Below are 18,399 nucleotides of genomic sequence, written 5' to 3'. Positions count from 1 at the left end.
CATGTGATCAGTCAGGACTCATGTGATCAGTCAGGACTCATGTGATCAGTCAGGACTCATGTGATCAGTCAGGATTCATGTGATCAGTCAGGACTCATGTGATCAGTCAGGACTCGTGATCAGTCAGGATTCATGTGATCAGTCAGGAGTCTGGTCATCAGGACATTTTGTTCAGCGTCAAATAATGCGCCCGAAAGAAAAGCCATCATCACACAAAGAGCCCACGTCTGTTGGACTTTCCTCCTTTGAGCTCTGGTTTGATGTCCACCAGCGTCATCATCATCAACATAACTGCTGCAGAGGAAAACAGGAACTGCTTGCTGTAAAGGTCATAGACACTCATACATAGACGCCGCATTGATTGGCTCAGTCTGTTGCATCCGCCATATTGGTCGTAGTACATAGATAGATAGCTTATCAGACAAAGATGTGGACGGGTGCTGTTTGTACATTTTTCAGTTGATTTATTTTTTATTATTATATAAATTTATGGTGGAAAAAAATCATTGAAACTGTAACGTAATGTAATTTTTTATCAATAGTCACTGACAAGAGCGTGTATTGGGCTTACAGTACGGTATGTATAATGAGTTGGAAATGTTATTTTCATATACAAGTATTTATTGAGTTTTAACAATGTATAAAAATAGATTGTAATACGTTTAACAAAGCATATAACAGTCAAACTATAAAAGAATCCACTCCCCCCACCCCAAAGGAAAAATAAATAGAACTAAAAGCAAAACACTGCAAAAACTGGGTAACAACAGTAGTAATCATTAATGCAGTAGCTTAGCATCACATGGTTAAGGTAGGGACAGTTACCAGAGTTTCTTCTACTTCACAGCTCTTTAAGAATGCAAGAAAAAGATTCTATATGTCTTTGAATTTAGTTGATTTCCTTTTCATTGTGCATGGTAACTTTTCAAGAACAAAGCATGCTGATAACTCTTTCTGCCAGCGACTGACTGAAGGACTCTTGACGTCTTTCCAGCAAAGAGAAATCTAGTGTCTAGCTTGTACTGGACATAAATCAGTCATTTTCTTCTCTTTGCTATTTAGCACACAGTCCTTTGGATACAAATTAAGAATACAAAGTATAGGACAGTCGGGTACTGGACTCAAGGTCATCTGAGAAATGCTTTTAATAACTTAATTCCAGAACTTTCAGATCCACAGACAATATAATTAGGGGCTCTTTTTGACATTGCATTTAACACAGATATTAGGAATATTTGGATTGGTCTTATTCAATCTATCCAGAGTAATATAAGTTCTCATAACCCAATTATATTGAATCAGTCTAAGGTATCAGATAGGTATTTATTATCTAAGATGGGAGCTTTCGAGCACACCTCCCTACAGTCTCAGAGATATCTTTTTGCTAGTCATTTACCCACTTTTCTTATTCTCAGTAGTCAATATCATTTTTTGCCATTATGTTGTAGAATAACGATATCTAGCCCTTGCCAGTACAATTATTTACTGTTAAGTTTTCCAATATGAACAAAGAGGGTTGTACATTGGAGTGTGTTTGTGCATAGACAAAACTCCTCAACTGTAAATTTTTAGATAAATGTGTCTGAGGTACACCATATTTATTTCTAAGTTCTTCAATGACACTAGGTTGCCTTCCTTATATAGATTCATAACTTTACCGATGCCCTTTGTTGCCCACATTTTAAAACCTTGGTCTTAAAACGGCTCATCAGCAAATCGCTTAAATTTTTTAACAGATGCAGAGTATAAATAAGTGTCAAGTCATAGGCCTCAAGCGCCCCCTAACCCTATCCCATGGTAAGCAAGGTTCAGGTGAAAAACAGTACATTTCAGCTCTAATCTGAGCAGCCCAGAAATACCGTTGTAAATTGGGTAATAGTAATCCTCCTCTCTCATATGGCAGGTAAAGAAGTGGTGGTCTCAACCTTGTCCTTCTGTTATTCCAGATAAACTTTGTAAATAGTTGCTTCATTCTTGAAAAGAACTGTGATGGTGGGGGTAACGGGATCGACTGAAATAGATATAAAAACTTTGGTAATATATTCATCTTGATTTTATTTATACGTCTAATAGAGAGATTGGCGGTGATGACCAATTGTGACTGTGGGTCACAATGATTGGGGTAATACTGATACCAAGATATTTAAATCCATTTAATGCATTACTGAAGGGGTTGCAGTCGCTTTCTTTTCTTGTGCAGCTCAGTGGAGATGACTTGAAAAACCATGACATGGTGGCGTCATATTTGAGCTTGCCCTTCTTTCTAGCTGCTTGCATGACTCAGACCTTGTCGTGGAAGTTTAAAAACTTCATTATCATGACTCGCGGAGCAGAGGATTGTGGCGCACCTGGTAGTCTATGCACTCTCTCGATAACTGGGGGGCAGAGAAAGTCCTGGGTCCCAGGTCGTCGGGTAGCCACTTTTTCAGGAAAGCAGCTGCATTGCCCTTCTCAACTTTCTCCTGGAGATTCACCAGTCAGAGATTTCAGCAACGGCTCCTGTTTTCCAGGTCATTCACCTTAGAGGTGAGCGCAGACACCTGCTTCTCCAGTATTGCAAACTATATCTCCAATACGATTTTGTGCTTGTTCCACTCTCCCTGTAAAGTCCTTAAAGTTCGACTTGATCTCATTTATTGCAGTTAGAATTCTGTCAACTTTGGAGCCAAAGTCGTTTGTCAGGGCTGCATTTCCCCTAAATCCTCGCAGCTCCAGGAGTTTGTATATCGGTAGTTAGCGTGCTAGCATCTTCCCCTTTTTCCTCGAGTCAGTCAGTCTTATTCTGAGCCATTTTCTGGTGGTACGATTACCCACTGAGACTGTTTGGTCGACGTGTCTTAGATTACAGATACACTTAACTTTTGTTTGATAAAGGTATGCGTTCTCTTTTTACTCAGGATAATTTCCTACGGAAAGCACGGAAATGCTCAGCTCTGCACCATAGCCACCAGGAAAATGATTGTTAAAGGTGTTACTTATGAGTAGATGTGGTTCATTTTCTCTAGTTAACACAAAAACTATTATAATTCGCTGGTTTAAAAGGAATCTCTATTTAAAGCAATAAAGTCTAATTTATTGTGCACACAGAAATAGACCTATTTCTGTATTTGTGAGGACAATCAAACAGTGAAACAGCAGCTGCTGTCATTACTTTATACTGTTGAGATACTCCAAAACAGACATTTAAAAACAATATTAAACATAAGTACATCTGTAATTATCTCCAATGTTACAACAATACAATATTTACATGATGTAGTTAAAATATGAAAAAATAGAAATAGCTCAGAAGGTAGATTTTACACAGTATTTTAAAATCTGTTGTCACATTTAAAAACATCATACTATGAAAATTAACATACAACAACCACATTATAACTCATGAGAAAGGGATTGGGACAGTAATAAATGTTATAAAAACCCAGTGGTCCTGTCTCTATATTTGTCCCTGAAAAGAGACAGGATGCTCCTTCAGATGCTGTCAGATTATGTCTGAAGTGTCCCCGGTTTCCAAAGCTGTAACAGCCGGATCGGTCATTGGTTTGGTTCCCACCGGGCGCCAGAATGTGTGCACACGCACCTGCTGTAAATTAGGCATGAGGCTAAGTAATCTCACATAATGAACTAGGGTTGCCCCAATATCACATATATTTCAAGCTAAGCATAAGTACAAGTAATTAAATTTGAGTACTTGCGAATACTGAGTACAATATGAGTACTGATAAATCCCATTACACTTGTCAGATAAGGAATGTGGACCAGAATGTCAGATGGATGACTGACTGGTTAATGTGTGGTATATCCGATGGGTCATCCTGCAGCATCCTCTAAATGGAAGATTCTGACTGGAACACTGTCAGAATCTTCAGAAATAAGGGGGATAAGGTGGTTTTTGGTGGATTTAGTTCACAGGTGTGACAAGTTATACTGATACTGGTGCATCCCTAGTTTGTACAGCCCCAAACTGCAGAAAATCCAGGTATCTTAAATCTGTTCAGTCCTATTGAAAATCCATAACCTACCAGAATCAATATGCCCATTGACGTATGAACCAGCGACCAATGCGGCGTCTACGTATATGTTTATGCTGAAAGTGACCCACGCAGTCAAAAAGCAAAGACACTGAGCTGAGCTCTGTGTTCAGTCCAAACACCGCTGCAGATGTGGCTTCAGGACAGCAGAGTACACAGATACATGCTGCTGTTAAACAGATGACCGTAAACACAATAATTCATCACTCAACCACCAGACTGTGAATCATGTTTGCACTGTGAGATGGCAATACCTCATTCTGCTGGTTGGACAGAGGTTTGGAGTCTGGAAGACCTGCTGATCACAACAGACAAACAGAGGGTCATGCACCAGATCAGGGAGTCAAATCATCATGAATGATATTGTAAGATGGAGGAGGTTAGGTGGACTGAATCTCACCGCTGTCTGTGCTCCGCTGAGGTTTGTTTTTGGACAGAGCTTCCATCACGTCCTGGATCCTCCACAGCTCCTTCTGGATCTGGATGTGCCGCTGACTTGGAGGTTCTGTCTAAGAGACAAACACACAAAGATGTTAAAACAAATGCTGTTGGAGCTGAATCAGCCAGTGAAAATGTGTATGAGTGTGTGTTACCTGTGGGCTGCCCAGAGCTTCCAGCTGTTCCAGCAGGTTGGACTTTGCCAGAGTGACGTCAGCCTCCAGCCGGTCGTACTCTCTCCAGGAACGCTCTAGCTCCTGAAGCAGGACAGCAGCCAACACCTGACTCATCTGTGTATGTGTTATGGTAAACCTTCCTTTGATCCCTGTTTTCCTTATGAAAATGATGTTTTTTTTTCCTTGTGAACATTAACTGAAACAACTCACAAGCTCAGTTTTCAGTCAGAAACAGCTCCAACAAACAGCTGGGCCACATGCAACAGGAAAAGTTGTGGAATGCAAAGCAAACATGAACTCACGAAGCTTAGAACAAAAACATTATTTATTCTAATTTTTCTTTTTTTAAAATGTCGTTAAATCTTGTTTCATTTAAATTTAATCTTCAAATAACATGTGAGAAGATGAATATGAAAGTTGTTCGATTTTTCTGGTTCAGTACTTTATAGAATATAAAGTATAGAATATGCTGTCTCATGTGGAAGACAATTTCAGCTAATAAAAAAAGCAATAGAGGAAGAAATTTTACCCAATTTGTCCTTATTTCAGAGTTGCAATGAAGTTAACTAGTCATTAAAGAATAAAAGTTCAAATAAAATGTTGAACAGGTGAGATGAGACGGATCGCTGTTAGCTAGCTAGCTAACATTGACATATTACTATGTAGCTAACAGATATAGCTATAACCTAGCTAGCTAGAGGCTAATATCTGATAGTTAGCGATCAGATAGACGGACGGACGGACGGACGGACGGACAGACAGACAGACGGAGAGATAGATAGATAGATAGCTGCTGTAATCAAAGCTAAAGAAAAGCAACCTTTGTCTTTGGAACTGTTTTTTTTTCTGGCCAGACAGTGAATTTTATGAATTGGTTTGTATGAACACATTTATTATAAACTGGCCTGATGTGGATTGTTTGATGGAATTAGTTTAATTGGAAAATAAATTAAATGGACTGAATCGGACCGGATCTGTAAAAGGACCTTGAGATGACTTTGTTGTCGATTGTATAAATGAAGCTGAATTGAAGTGAATTGAACAGAGATGTGTGTGCTCACAGTGTGGACTCTGGACAGCTCTCTGCAGGTGCTAAGCAGACCGCTCTGCAGAACGTCCCTCTGTTGGACCAGACTCTGGGTGGCTGCAGTGTTGGAGCCGTTCTGTTCACTCAGTTCCTGACTGGCCGACAACAGGGCCGTCTCCAGAGTGTGCTGCAACACACACATACACACACTTAGTTTTTACTGCTCACACACACTGGAACATGAAGTGGACGTTATAGATGTTGTACCTTCTCTCTGTGCAGCTGCTGCAGCTTCTCCTCCTGCATCTTCACTGCCTTGTCCTGCTCACACAGTCTGCTCAGCTTGGTCTAACACAAACACACGAACACACACATCAGCTGCAGCCTCTCTAGCATTCATTCAGAGTTTCACTGACAGCTGCTTACATCGATGTCGGCCTCGTCTGTGTGCTGGACGAAGGATCCGTCTCTGAAGTCGTCTGGACTGACCTGGAAGAGGATGCAGATTCAGACACGGCCAGCAGGGGGCACCAACAGCTCGTGTCTGCAGACTGTTCATGGATGTAATGTGTCACAATGTTTGTGTGCATCTATGTTAATATTCTGATACCTTACTGAAAATGTAATCCTCATTTTCTTTATATAAATTCAGGTTCTTTGATATAAAGTTCATATTTTCTTCTGGTTGCTCATAGGAGGGGGTGTTCTCTAAACATGATTCACTTCCCTAATTCCTGATGTTTATCCAGGTGTTACAAGGGATGCTGTGGCTGAACATCAGGATGCAGTGGCAGACAAACAAAGCCTGATTTTATTCTAAACCATGTCTCGTTTTTTTTTTTGTTTTTGTTTTTTTTTTATATCTCCTGGACTCCACAGGTGCTGCTCTGATGTTGTGATTGGTCACAGAGGAGGTTCAGTCACATAAAAATGGCTCTCCTCCTCCTCTGTATGCGAACAGCTTGTCTATCTCAGAGTTCTGACCCAAGCCTCCCGCTGACAGCAGCAGTATTCAGTAACAGAACACCCGAGATGCAGCATTCATGGCAGCAACTGAAGCACGTTCTGGATACTGTGTTCTGAAAAAGGAAAGCACGCTGAGGGAAAACATGTTCAATAAGATAGCAGAACATTTTCAGTGGTCTGCAGCATGTTTAAATCCCATCGATGGTGATGAAGACGATGATGGTAAACAGATGGTCTGAACTGATCCAGGTTCCAGTAAGTTGAGAGACCAGAGAAAGGAATGTCAGCTATGGAAGAGTCACAATCTGGTTTAATACTTCTTGAAACATTTTGTCTTCCTCGCCGACTCTAGTTCTGATCGAGGTTTTCCTTCCTGGTTCTGGTTCTGACAGACGTTTCCTTAGCTAGGTCATTGTTTAATTTACTGGTTTATATATAAGGGATAATGCCCGATGAGGTGTCCATTATCAGAAATTATTGGACAACGCAGAAGCGTGAAACGTCTGACGCGAATTGGAGGACGGTTGCTTCCATGAAGTCCATTGATTTATGATAATGCACACATCGAAGGGCATTATCCCGCTTATACCATGGTCACTTACAAAGAAATAAATATTAAATCAGTTATCAACACGTTAATGTTGTTTTTTACCATTAAAATCATAACTTTTCCACAAGAAGCAGCTGAGTGGACTATTTCATTGTGACGGGTTGCCAAGGTAACCGGCTCTGACACAGAACCTGCAGCTCCGTCGGCCACAGTTATGTTATGTGACACACACATTTCAGAGGGCGGGTGCAGCTCTTACAGCTTGTGTGTATCCAGAGGATGATGCAACATTTTGTTTCAAACAGTCAAAGTCCACAGATAGTTTCCTAAATTGTTTTTGTACAAGAAATATTATCCACCATTATCCACTCTTATCATTAAATGTGTATTAAGCAAGTCTATCTTAAATCGTTTTTATAATATTGTCCACCATTCACTCTGTATCAAGCAAGTAAGTAAATAAGGTAATCAAGACAAAGACAGAAGTTAAACTATTTAAAACTAAATCGTGACATTTTGTAAAGATACTGGCATGTCCATAGTGGTGTTTGAAGGACGGAGATTTAACATTTGTGGACCCTGACCACTGCTGGTTGGGACGTTGCGGGATGACAAAATGTTGCTCCATTCTCGTCTCTCCTGGACTGATGGAGCCCAATAAGCCTGCAAGCTGCTTTCACTGCGATGCCCTGTCTGAGTTTCTGTTGCCACAGTTACCCACTAGCGTTTAGCCAGCGCAATAATTTACAACAATAAGGCTTTTTGACCGGAGCTTTGTTTTATAGTTGTCCTGTAACACTTTTTAATGGACACCCTACAGCCAATCAAAATCAAAAATACACCTAGACCAAGGTATAAGAGCACAGTTATCACTAACTGGACTGATGTGGATCATATGATGGTGTAATCCAACTGGACCATTTCCCTGGAAAGTGCATTGGGATCATTCCTGCATCAAATATCTCCAGCTGAAATGACCTGGAACCTCTGTCAGCTGCTCAGCGTGGTCTGTCGTTATCTGACGACCTGCTGCAGCTGCATCAACATTTTCTTTACAAAGCTGCGTCAGCCATCTTTGGTCAGCTGGTTCTCCTGCTTCCAGTCTTCATACTCCATTGGACTCCACCAGCTGATCATGTGAACAAATCTGACTGAATCTCCTAAAACATAGTGGTTTTTAAATGTTAAGAGAAAAACATGAAGAGAAAGTGTGAGTGTTTCTAGAAGAATAAAAACAGTGAATAGGGTGTCTGCACTGCTCATCTCCAGTAGGAAAACCATGTGGTGAAACACAGACTGACGGACGGGCTGGTGGCACCCGACGGCAACACCAGAGGATGATGATGATGATGATGATGGAGGGGAACATGAAAACTACCGGAGCTGAGTTCTGGCTTGAGTCTGCTCCACTTCCATCAAGCTGAGAACTTCAAACTCTGATGGAAACTAAGAGGACCAATCAAGTTCATCCTTCTGAATGTTTGCAGTCAGATGGAGGACTTTTACAGCTGTGCTTCAACAGATGACGGTTTAGACTCAGAGACACTCCGTCCCTTGGACTCAAGCCAGAACCTGCCAGGATCTTACTTGCTGGTAGAGTTGCGGCCTTGGTGCCGAGTTCTCGATCATAGTGTGAATCATGAAGATTAGAGGCTCGTTCTCCTTCGTCTAGTGGAGTGCCGAGGAGGAAGAGGATACAAAGGTGTGACTGATAAAAGCTGATGGAAGAGGAGAAGCTCTTCCTGTCTGTTGGCAGGACAAAACTTTTCTTTCTGACACCATTCAGACCTAATAATAACAAAAAACATAATACTGTCCCCCAAAACCTCTAAAGAACCTTTTAGACCTTCAGTTTTTACTTTTCTCTGTTTTATTTAGTATTTTCTTTTATTAAAAAAAAGGATATGATGGTAAAATGTCTCAGACTCCATCAGGCAGGAGATCTGAATGTGTTGATGGGTTAAGCTTGACATGAGAGCCTTTTCTGAAACAACCAATACAACTTCCACTTCCAACAGGGTTGGAGACAAATTCTCATAAACCAATATTTTATTCACAGCAAAACACAAGAAACCATCAGATGATGAAACTGAGACAGACTGAGCTGATGGCGAATCTGATGGCGGCAACACGGCTCATCATCTGATTTGTTGTTTATCTTCTGCTGGGATTAAAATATGACTTCATGAGATCTGGAAATCATTGAATTCTGGTTTTATTTATATTTTAGGAATTTGAGTTGTATGTGCTGAGCTGAGCTGCTCAAGCCAACAAATTTTGTCCCAAGTTATTTCGTCCTTAAAGCACATGAGCCAATATTCAATCACACAGGATTGGCCTGCAGGCCAAAAATAAGAAAGAATAACAAAGAAGTGGACTCGGCCCTTCTACAAAACGCAGGTCTCGCTCCATTTCAAGCGGACCAAAAAGAGGAAGCCTACTACAGCACAAAGTGCATTGTGTGTTCAGCACACGGTATTGTGGGTAAACACAACCTAAACAAAGAGTGTATGGGATGGGAGAAATGTCTGGTGGTCAGACTCAGTAACAGTTCTGTTAGAAATCTGATCAACCGTAGACCACAAGGATCTGATGCAGGTCCATGTTTAGCTGTTATGTTCTAGAAACCCAAGATGTTCTGCATTAACCAATAGATTTCTTCTTTGTTGGTTGTCTCATTTTCTCCTTCAGTATTTCTTTGTGCAGCGCCGCCTCTGGTGGAAAGTGGAACACGTTATTTAAAAGGTCCCATTTGTTTGGGTTGTGCATGAACGCAAACTTGGTCTAGAAGAATATTGCACCCCCCCATCTGAACTGAGTTCCCAAACATACTGAGCCTAGTGGACTATCCTGGCCCCCAACTGAACCAAATCCCCAATCGGGCTGAATCTAGTGGACTATCCTGACCCCCAACTGAACCGAGTCCCCAATCATACTTAGTCTAGTGGACTATCCTGACCCCCAACTGAACCGAGTCCCCAATCGGACTGAGTCTAGTGGACTATCCTGGCCCCCAAATGAACAAAGTCCCCAATCATACTGAGTCTAGTGGACTATCCTGGCCCCCAACTGAACGAAGTCCCCAATCGGGCTGAATCTAGTGGACTATCCTGACCCCCAACTGAACAGAGTCCCCAATCGGACTGAGTCTAGTGGACTATCCTGGCCCCCAAATGAACCGAGTCCCCAATCGTACTTAGTCTAGTGGACTATCCGTACCCCCAACTGAACCGAGTCCCCAATCGGACTGAGTCTAGTGGACTATCCTGACCCCCAAATGAACAAAGTTCCCAATCATACTGAGTCTAGTGGACTATCCTGACCCCCAGCTGAACCGAGTCCCCAATTGGACTGAGTCTAGTGGACTATCCTGGCCCCCAAATGAACAAAGTCCCCAATCATACTGAGTCTAGTGGACTATCCTTGCCCCCAACTGAACCGAGTCCCCAATCGTACTTAGTCTAGTGGACTATCCTGGCCCCCAAATAAACAAAGTCCCCAATCAAACTGAGTCTAGAGGACTATCCTGACCCCCAACTGAACCAAGTCCCCAATCGGACTGAGTCTAGTGGACTATCCTGACCCCCAAATGAACAAAGTTCCCAATCATACTGAGTCTAGTGGACTATCCTGACCCCCAACTGAACCGAGTCCCCAATCGGACTGAGTCTAGTGGACTATCCTGGCCCCCAAATGAACAAAGTCCCCAATCATACTGAGTCTAGTGGACTACCCTGACCCCCAACTGAACCAAGTTCCCAGTCAGACTGAGTCTTTTATATATTATTGTGTTTTTAGTCTGCAGTATGATGATGGACACCAACACTTGACTTTAACACACTGGATACTGAATCCCTACTCTTGTCTCTTTCTCAAAAACGCTTCTATAGAGACGGCACTTTGACTTTTACTTCTGAACCATTTTCTTTCCTGTGTGGAGAATATGAGGCTGACATTTGTCAGCAGTCAGAGAGGTGAAGTGAAGTAAGTCAGCTTTCATACAGCTCAGATGATTGAGTGTTGAAAAGGTTGAGATGATTCTTAAGCTACAGAAGAACTGCTATAAGGGTTTTATAGCCATCAGTCCAGAAGCTGTCATACCTCAAAGCAAAACACGAACACACAAGAGGCTGCATCAGCTGACAGAAAAGTGCAGCGTCAGCATCAGAACTCTAAACAAATTATAAGTCTGAGATTTTATGTGTCAGACTGGAACACAGCTGAGCCTGCTGGATTTTAAGTTTTTGATAGTAAATCAGCCTTGCTGAGAGTTTTCCCTACTCATCTGTTAACTTGTGGATAAACAGAGACAGAGAGACATCCTCACCTGGGTGTCCAGGTAAACAAGGTTCCTCTGGAGGTGGTGAGAAAGAACGTCAGTCTGCAGCAGCCACAGAAGAAAGAGAACAAGAGGCAAGAAGATTAGCTGGGAAAGGTCTGGTGAAATGTGAGTTAAGGTCTTGGTGAAGCAGATTGTAATGAGTCTGTAATGAGATCTCAGATCAGTTCAGGGTAAACACAGTGTTTCTATCCATCCCAGCTGTTTCTGGTCAAACTACTGGGTGATCGCTGCAGCCCTGATCTGAAACGTGGGATCTATCAGTCTGCATTCTGCTCTTAGATCTCTGTGATGCTGCTGATTCTGCTGCTGTGTTACCAGGTCTGTAGTGGAGACAAACTTCAGCTTCACTCGCCACAAAATAAATCCCCTTCTTCTTCTTCTTCTCATTGCTCCTCTGCAGTTTAAGCAGAAAGTCCAGGTTCTGCAACCTCCATCATCCAGAGAGGACGTATTTCCATGATGAAATTTGCAAGCTAGCTGCTAGCGTGAGTGGTTCTATTTATACATTTTAAGATTTTTAACATGTTTTAAACACACGCTGGTTTCCATAAACATCTGCATTTGCTTTATTTATACTTTAAAGAAAAGAAAGAGGAAGCACATGTGATGGTTGCTGACGGGGCTGTTATGAAGATGAAGTTAAATACTCTCATTAGACAGTGACAGCCTCGTTGCCAGGAAACCAAAGAGGGATTCGTGTTATCAGATTGATCTTTTTTTTTTTGCATGTGTAGCTTCAGCAGCTTAGAAGTAATCATAATAAAGGGAAACATTACCAAATATGATGAATCTACATCATCATATCATTACCCCATCATCTCCTCCAGATGACTTCTCATGCATATGAAAGCCTTAAGGATTAATAAAGCAAATTTCCCAACTTCAGAAATCATCAACATTTCCAAATCCAAGAATGTCAGATAAGTTCCAACGTTCATGCACATTTCATGCATTAAAGAGCCGTTAGTCTTTGGCTCCTCAGCTGTTAAAACACAATGCAGTGATTTGTTAATACTGAAAGTCATGATACACAGGAAGCTGAAAGCAATGAATACCACACTGACATGCAGAAGAAGAACCCAAACTGAGACACTTGACATTCTGCAGGTTTTAACACCAACCATGACGTAACAGACACTGCTTCATATCAGCACGGCAGAGGAAGAATCATGCACCGGGTCGGAAACCTGAAGCTGGACAGGTGGCAGCTGAGACTCGCCTGGAAGCACTGATAGAGCCAGGACTGATGGACATACTGGTGTTGTGACATCATCAATCATCCTTCCATTGGGGTGGGATTAATTAACTTTAAATCAATGACTGGAAGTTAGCATCCCAAACAACGAACACACCAGTTCAATCTGGTGGTAACTGCCTCACACCAGGACACAACATGGATTTTCACTGCATACTGGGACAGCACACATGCCTGCATGCACACACACACACATATATATGTACACAGTCAATGCTGACCTTGGCGTTGGGCCCCTCCAAACCAAGGGCCATTAGCTGAGCTACTGTGTGTTCTCTCAGGCTGGTGAGCTCCGCCTGCTGCCGGCGGAGTTTGATCAGCAGCAGGGTCAGCTCCTCGGGCTGTACAGCAGAACAAACAACCACCACAGTAACTGCTTCTGTCTTTCAATGCGCTTTACTGGGAACCATTATAAAACTGGACCATTTTACATCATACTCATCGCAGGAGCAGTGACACTACAGCTGGTGATACAACGGCAGTGAGCTGGCATGAAAAACACCTCAGTGTGGTCAGACAGTAGATAGGGGACAGTCAGAACACAGAACGTTAAACCTGTTGAAGCGAGAAGACAAAAAGCTGTTCCTCTTGTCTGTGGATGAAGAACAGCTGGAACCTTTACTCATCAGAAAAGCAGCTGTTTCTCATTTTCTCATCTAACATATGAAAAAGGGTCTTCTCTCAGTCTGTGTCCTGGAGACCACAACAGGTACGAGGCCTTAGCTGGGAACCAGACAGGATCTTCTTCATTTTTCAACGTGGAGATTGGAGAGGAAGTCTTCTAACACCTCTAGAAAGGTCTGTAGGATTGTTAGAAGGGTAGGTGGTCTCTTGAAAGGTGAAAGAAGAAAATCTGGTTCATTAATTGGTCAGGATTGGTCATGTCTCATTAAGCACCAGCAAACAATGGAGCAACAATAAATTTCTCCAGTCTGGTTTCTGGTTTTACATTGGTGTTCAAACTTGATCCAGTTTTCATCAGAATTTCTTGAACCAAGACCCCTGGTTGAGACCCCCTGAAGCCACATTATGCCCGACATTAAATACAAATTCAGACATAGCTTTCTGTCCATCCTCCATGTTCTTTGCATGTGTATTTCTGTCCATTTTTAGAGTACTTGTGAAGATGTGGCCTTATGTAGCACAAGGGGTAGGACCACCAGAAAGCACAGGGGCAGGGATAAGCAGTATATCTGACGTGCAACCAGCAAAACACAAAAGAAGCCCTGACATGTTTAATGGTCGCACGTGGTCGACTGTTGATGTCTGCTGCACTGCGTCTTTTTAGGTCTCTTTCTGAGAATGAACATCATCATGATCTCATCTATCATGAAGTCTGAAACTGATAGTAGAACTCAGTGTTGAACTCTAATGTCTGCCCTGCCCTCTAGTGCATATAATCGCTAACAGCCACGCCAACATGAAGGATGCAGCTGAAACGGACGTACCTATTAACGTACTTAAAGGGAGCAGAAATTAGGATTTAGCATGTCCATGGTCTCTCTTGTGTTTACTGATTCAGGGCTGAATTAATGTACAGAAACACACACCCACACACACCCAGGCACACACACGTGCACACACACTGCCCGCTTCAATTTGAAAGAGTCCTCACTTTTGGACGCAACATGGATGCAAACATGTATCCATGTTTCCATGTGTGCATGTATGTATGTGTGCATGTGTGTATGTGTGCAAGTGTGTATGTATGTCTGCAAGTGTGCAAGTGTGTATGTATATAATGTATGTATGAGTGCAAGTATGCATGTGTGCATGTATGTGTGTATGTGTGCACTTATGCAAGTGTGCTTGTGTGTTTGTGTGTTGCAGACTTACCGTCTTGCCCTGCAGTGACTGTGCGGTGATATTCTGGGGAGGAACACTGGCTGCTGTGGAGCGACGTTCCGGGTTTAATCCGTACTGTGGAACAGAATGAGGATGTCGGATGAACTCTGGTTAGTTCAGGTGAACAGAACCAGAAAGATCTAAACTGTTTTTGTAAAATGTGTCAGATGTTCTGTGTTTCTGTGACCCTATTAAACTGGATTCATTTCATCATGGACAAATATATATATATATATATATATATATATATATATATATATGTGGTTAAATATTCAGAACCAACACTTCTTTGGAGCTAGTATAGGGACAAAAGTTTTCTAAGTTCCACACGTGTTAATAAGTTATATTTCTCTAGTTGTAGGTGTAACAATCGAGTACCAGAGTAATCAGATGTTTCTATTCCCTAACCACTCATGGCGAGATCTGACCAAAGCCGGAGCTTCCTAATGGTTAACCTGTTCAAGGATAAATTTAATATTTGAGAACCTTTAGCTAAATTAGCTAATAATAGAAACATATATCTCCATCTCCAGAAAGAAACTTTTGATTTAAAAACTGACTCTGCTCTGGTAATCTGTGACTCGCTGGTCTTCAGATGGCCGTAGCGATACTTTTCCACATCACGTAAAGTTTGGTTTTGGAGAGAATCCTGCATTCAAGTTGACTTCTGAGATCATTTTCAAAATGAATTTCAGCCATAAATGACAAAATGAACCCAGTTTTCCATAGAGAAGTTGCAAAGAACCTGGAATTTCAGATTTAAATATGTTGCACCCAGTATCACCTGTCCTGATGTCCTGTTTAGATTTCTATCTAACATAGTTTATGTTCATAAAGTTTGTAGTGTAAAAGCACTGAGTTGTTATTGGTAATTGCATTTTATGGTGGGGTTGTTGGTGAAATGTCGTATCTTTATGTGGTTTATCAACCATTGTTGCTTAAACTGTCTGCTGTTCTCTTACTGCACGTTTTTACAATTGGGTTGGAATTTTCTAGTTTTATACAGCACAATTATAGATGCTCACACATTGGTGATGTTATAAGCTTCCACTTTTTCCAAATTGGTGCAGTGGGAACACCAACCACCTGGTAATAACATCACCTACTCAGCGAGACACGTACCATTTATCCTCCGCCCTCTATGATTGTAATTTATAAAACTAATCTAGCTCCATATACCTGGCATCTTGGTCAGTAAACACAGAACTTTTCTTTGTCAATGAAACTAACTGTTGCTGCAGTAACAGGAAAATAAATATCATCTGGATGGATTATTATAAGGATAAATATGGCCTGGAACCTCAGACCTTCGGGTTTATTGTGGGTCTTTGACTGGAAATGGTAGAAAACACAAGAACAGAAGTGAATATTTTGAATGAAGACTTCCTGAGTTATCCCTGCTCCTGTCTGAGCCTCCATTAAGGTTTATCATCAGCACAAAGCTGGTCACAGTATACTGGATCTGAGACGGAACCACCCTCAGACTGGACTGCATTGACCTGTGGACTCTTCAGATTCACATTTCCATATCTAACCGGAACACTGAAACAGCTGTGTCCCATCTCATTTTCTTCCTCTGGATGACTGAACCTGTAACTGCATTGCCACATTTCAGCTGATTTTCAGGATGAGATGATGTTCTTGAAGAAAACCTCACCATCTCAGGGTGTGACTGCTTTTCCCTCAGCCCTGAATCTCAGTTCAATATCTGAGATGCTGCTCCAGCAGGCTGGTGAAGCGCAGCAGGAACATGGATTTTCCACAGAGAAATCTGTTCATGGAGCTACACTGAGTTTCAGGCCAACCTCGCTGAGGTGAGATTTTACCTTTCATAAAGTTGTTGATTTCATGTCTAACATTATAATTTGATTGATATATGACATGATTAAAAGCATCACTGGACTCCTGTGTGCTGCTGTTCTCATCAAGCAGCAACATGACTGATCAGACTGATCCTTCTCCAGTTGTGTATTTTCTGGACCATGCCATCATACAGTGATCCAGAACATCCCAGAGTGATGCAGCCCCTTAGTGTTGCAAGTGATGCAGCCTTCAGTGATGCTGCTTTTAGTGCTGCAGCCTTCAGTGTTGCAGCCTTCAGCCTTGCAGCCTTCAATGTTTCAGCCTTCAGTGCTGCAGCTTTCAGTTTTTCAGCCTTCAGTGCTGCAGCTTTCAGTATTTGCAGCCTTCATTGATGCAGCCTTCAGTCTTTCAGACTTCAGTATTTGCAGCCTTCAAGTGTTGCAGCCTTCGGTGTTGTAGCCTTTAGTGATGCAGCCTTCAGGATTTGCAGCCTTCAAGTGCTGCTGCCTTCAATGTTTCAGCCTTCAGTGCTGCTGCCTTCAGTGATGCAGTCTTCAGTGATGCAGACTTCAGTGTTGCAGCCTTCAATGTTGCAGCCTTCAGCGTTGCAGCCTTCAGTGATGCAGCCTTCAGTGTTGCAGCTTTCAGTATTTGCAGCCAGAACATCCCAGAGTCAGATTATTCTAGATCTTCTAAGAACTGCTTGAAAATCAGATAGCTGGCCTCAAGTTCAGACCTGCACAATTGCTGACAATATAGTGGAGAAGTATAAGCTATCCAAACCATGACGCTTACACCACCACGTGGTGAAGTTCTGGGGTAGAAGAACTCAACCAGTGAGGAATCTGAATGGGAGTGGTCAACTGGAACGGGACCACCACATTTCACATGTTTCAGCCTTCAGAATTGCAGCCTTTAGTACTACAGCCTTCAGTATTTGCAGACTTCAGTGATGCAGCTTTCAGTGCTGCAGCTTTCAGTGATGCAGCATTCAGTGCTGCAGCTTTCAGTGATGCAGCCTTCAGTGATGCAGCTTTCAGTATTTGCAGCGTTCAAGTGCTGTAGCCTTTAGTTTTTCAGCCTTCAGTGATCCAGCCTTCAGTGCTGCAGCCTTCAGTGTTGCAGCCTTCAGTGATGCAGCATTCGGTGTTGCAATCTTAAATGTTTCAGCCTTCAGTGATGCAGCCTTCAGCGTTGCAGCCTTCATTGTTGCAGCTTTTAGTGCTGCAGCCTTCAGTGATGCAGCTTTCAGTATTTGCAGCATTAAAGTGCTGCAGCCTTTAGTTTGTCAGCCTTCAGTGATCCAGCCTTCAGTGATGCAGCTTTCAGTGCTGTAGCCTTTAGTTTTTCAGCCTTCAGTGATCCAGCCTTCAGTGCTGCAGCCTTCAGTGTTGCAGCCTTCAGTGATGCAGCATTCGGTGTTGCAATCTTAAATGTTTCAGCCTTCAGTGAAGCAGCCTTCAGTGTTGCAGCCTTCAGTGTTGCAGCTTTTAGTGCTGCAGCCTTCAGTGATGCAGCTTTCAGTATTTGCAGCGTTAAAGTGCTGCAGCCTTTAGTTTTTCAGCCTTCAGTGATCCAGCCTTCAGTGATGCAGCTTTCAGTGCTGCAGCCTTCAGTGTTGCAGCACTCAATGTTTCTGCCTTCAGTGATGCAGTCTTCAGTGATGCAGACTTCAGTGTTTCAGCCTTCAATGATGCAGCATTCGGTGTTGCAGTCTTTAGTGATGCCGCCTTCAGCACTTGCAGCGTTCATGTGCTGCAGCCTTTAGTGTTGCAGCACTCAATGTTTCTGCCTTCAGTGATGCAGTCTTCAGTGATGCAGACTTCAGTGTTTCAGCCTTCAATGATGCAGCATTCGGTGTTGCAGTCTTTAGTGATGCCGCCTTCAGCACTTGCAGCGTTCATGTGCTGCAGCCTTTAGTTTTTCAGCCTTCAGTGATCCAGCCTTCAGTGCTGCAGCCTTCAGT

The 18,399-nt window shown here is 42.4% G+C and overlaps 1 protein-coding gene across 5 annotated transcripts in view; it reads right to left on the bottom strand.

Annotated features, from left to right (window-relative positions):
- Positions 1–18,399, bottom strand: part of LOC121634314 (pleckstrin homology domain-containing family A member 5-like) — a 193,722-nt gene that overhangs the window by 25,231 nt on the left and 150,092 nt on the right. For 3 of the 5 annotated variants that reach the window (XM_041976840.1, XM_041976841.1, XM_041976843.1), the window contains 10 exons: positions 14,622–14,705; positions 13,007–13,126; positions 11,516–11,569; positions 8,776–8,856; positions 6,099–6,161; positions 5,940–6,020; positions 5,707–5,859; positions 4,625–4,726; positions 4,432–4,540; positions 4,286–4,329 (listed from right to left, as the gene is read on the bottom strand). In XM_041976840.1, coding sequence (XP_041832774.1) covers positions 4,286–4,329; positions 4,432–4,540; positions 4,625–4,726; positions 5,707–5,859; positions 5,940–6,020; positions 6,099–6,161; positions 8,776–8,856; positions 11,516–11,569; positions 13,007–13,126; positions 14,622–14,705 — 891 coding nt within the window. Of the gene's footprint in view, positions 1–4,285; positions 4,330–4,431; positions 4,541–4,624; positions 4,727–5,706; positions 5,860–5,939; positions 6,021–6,098; positions 6,162–8,775; positions 8,857–11,515; positions 11,570–13,006; positions 13,127–13,155; positions 13,616–14,621; positions 14,706–18,399 lie in introns of those variants that run through there. The other 2 variants (XM_041976842.1, XM_041976844.1) reach the window with 2 other exon arrangements.

Source organism: Melanotaenia boesemani, chromosome 23 (assembly GCF_017639745.1).
Source record: "Melanotaenia boesemani isolate fMelBoe1 chromosome 23, fMelBoe1.pri, whole genome shotgun sequence".
NCBI lineage: Eukaryota > Metazoa > Chordata > Actinopteri > Atheriniformes > Melanotaeniidae > Melanotaenia > Melanotaenia boesemani.
Note: the sequence above shows the minus strand (reverse complement) of the source record. Positions and strands in the feature narration are given on the sequence as shown.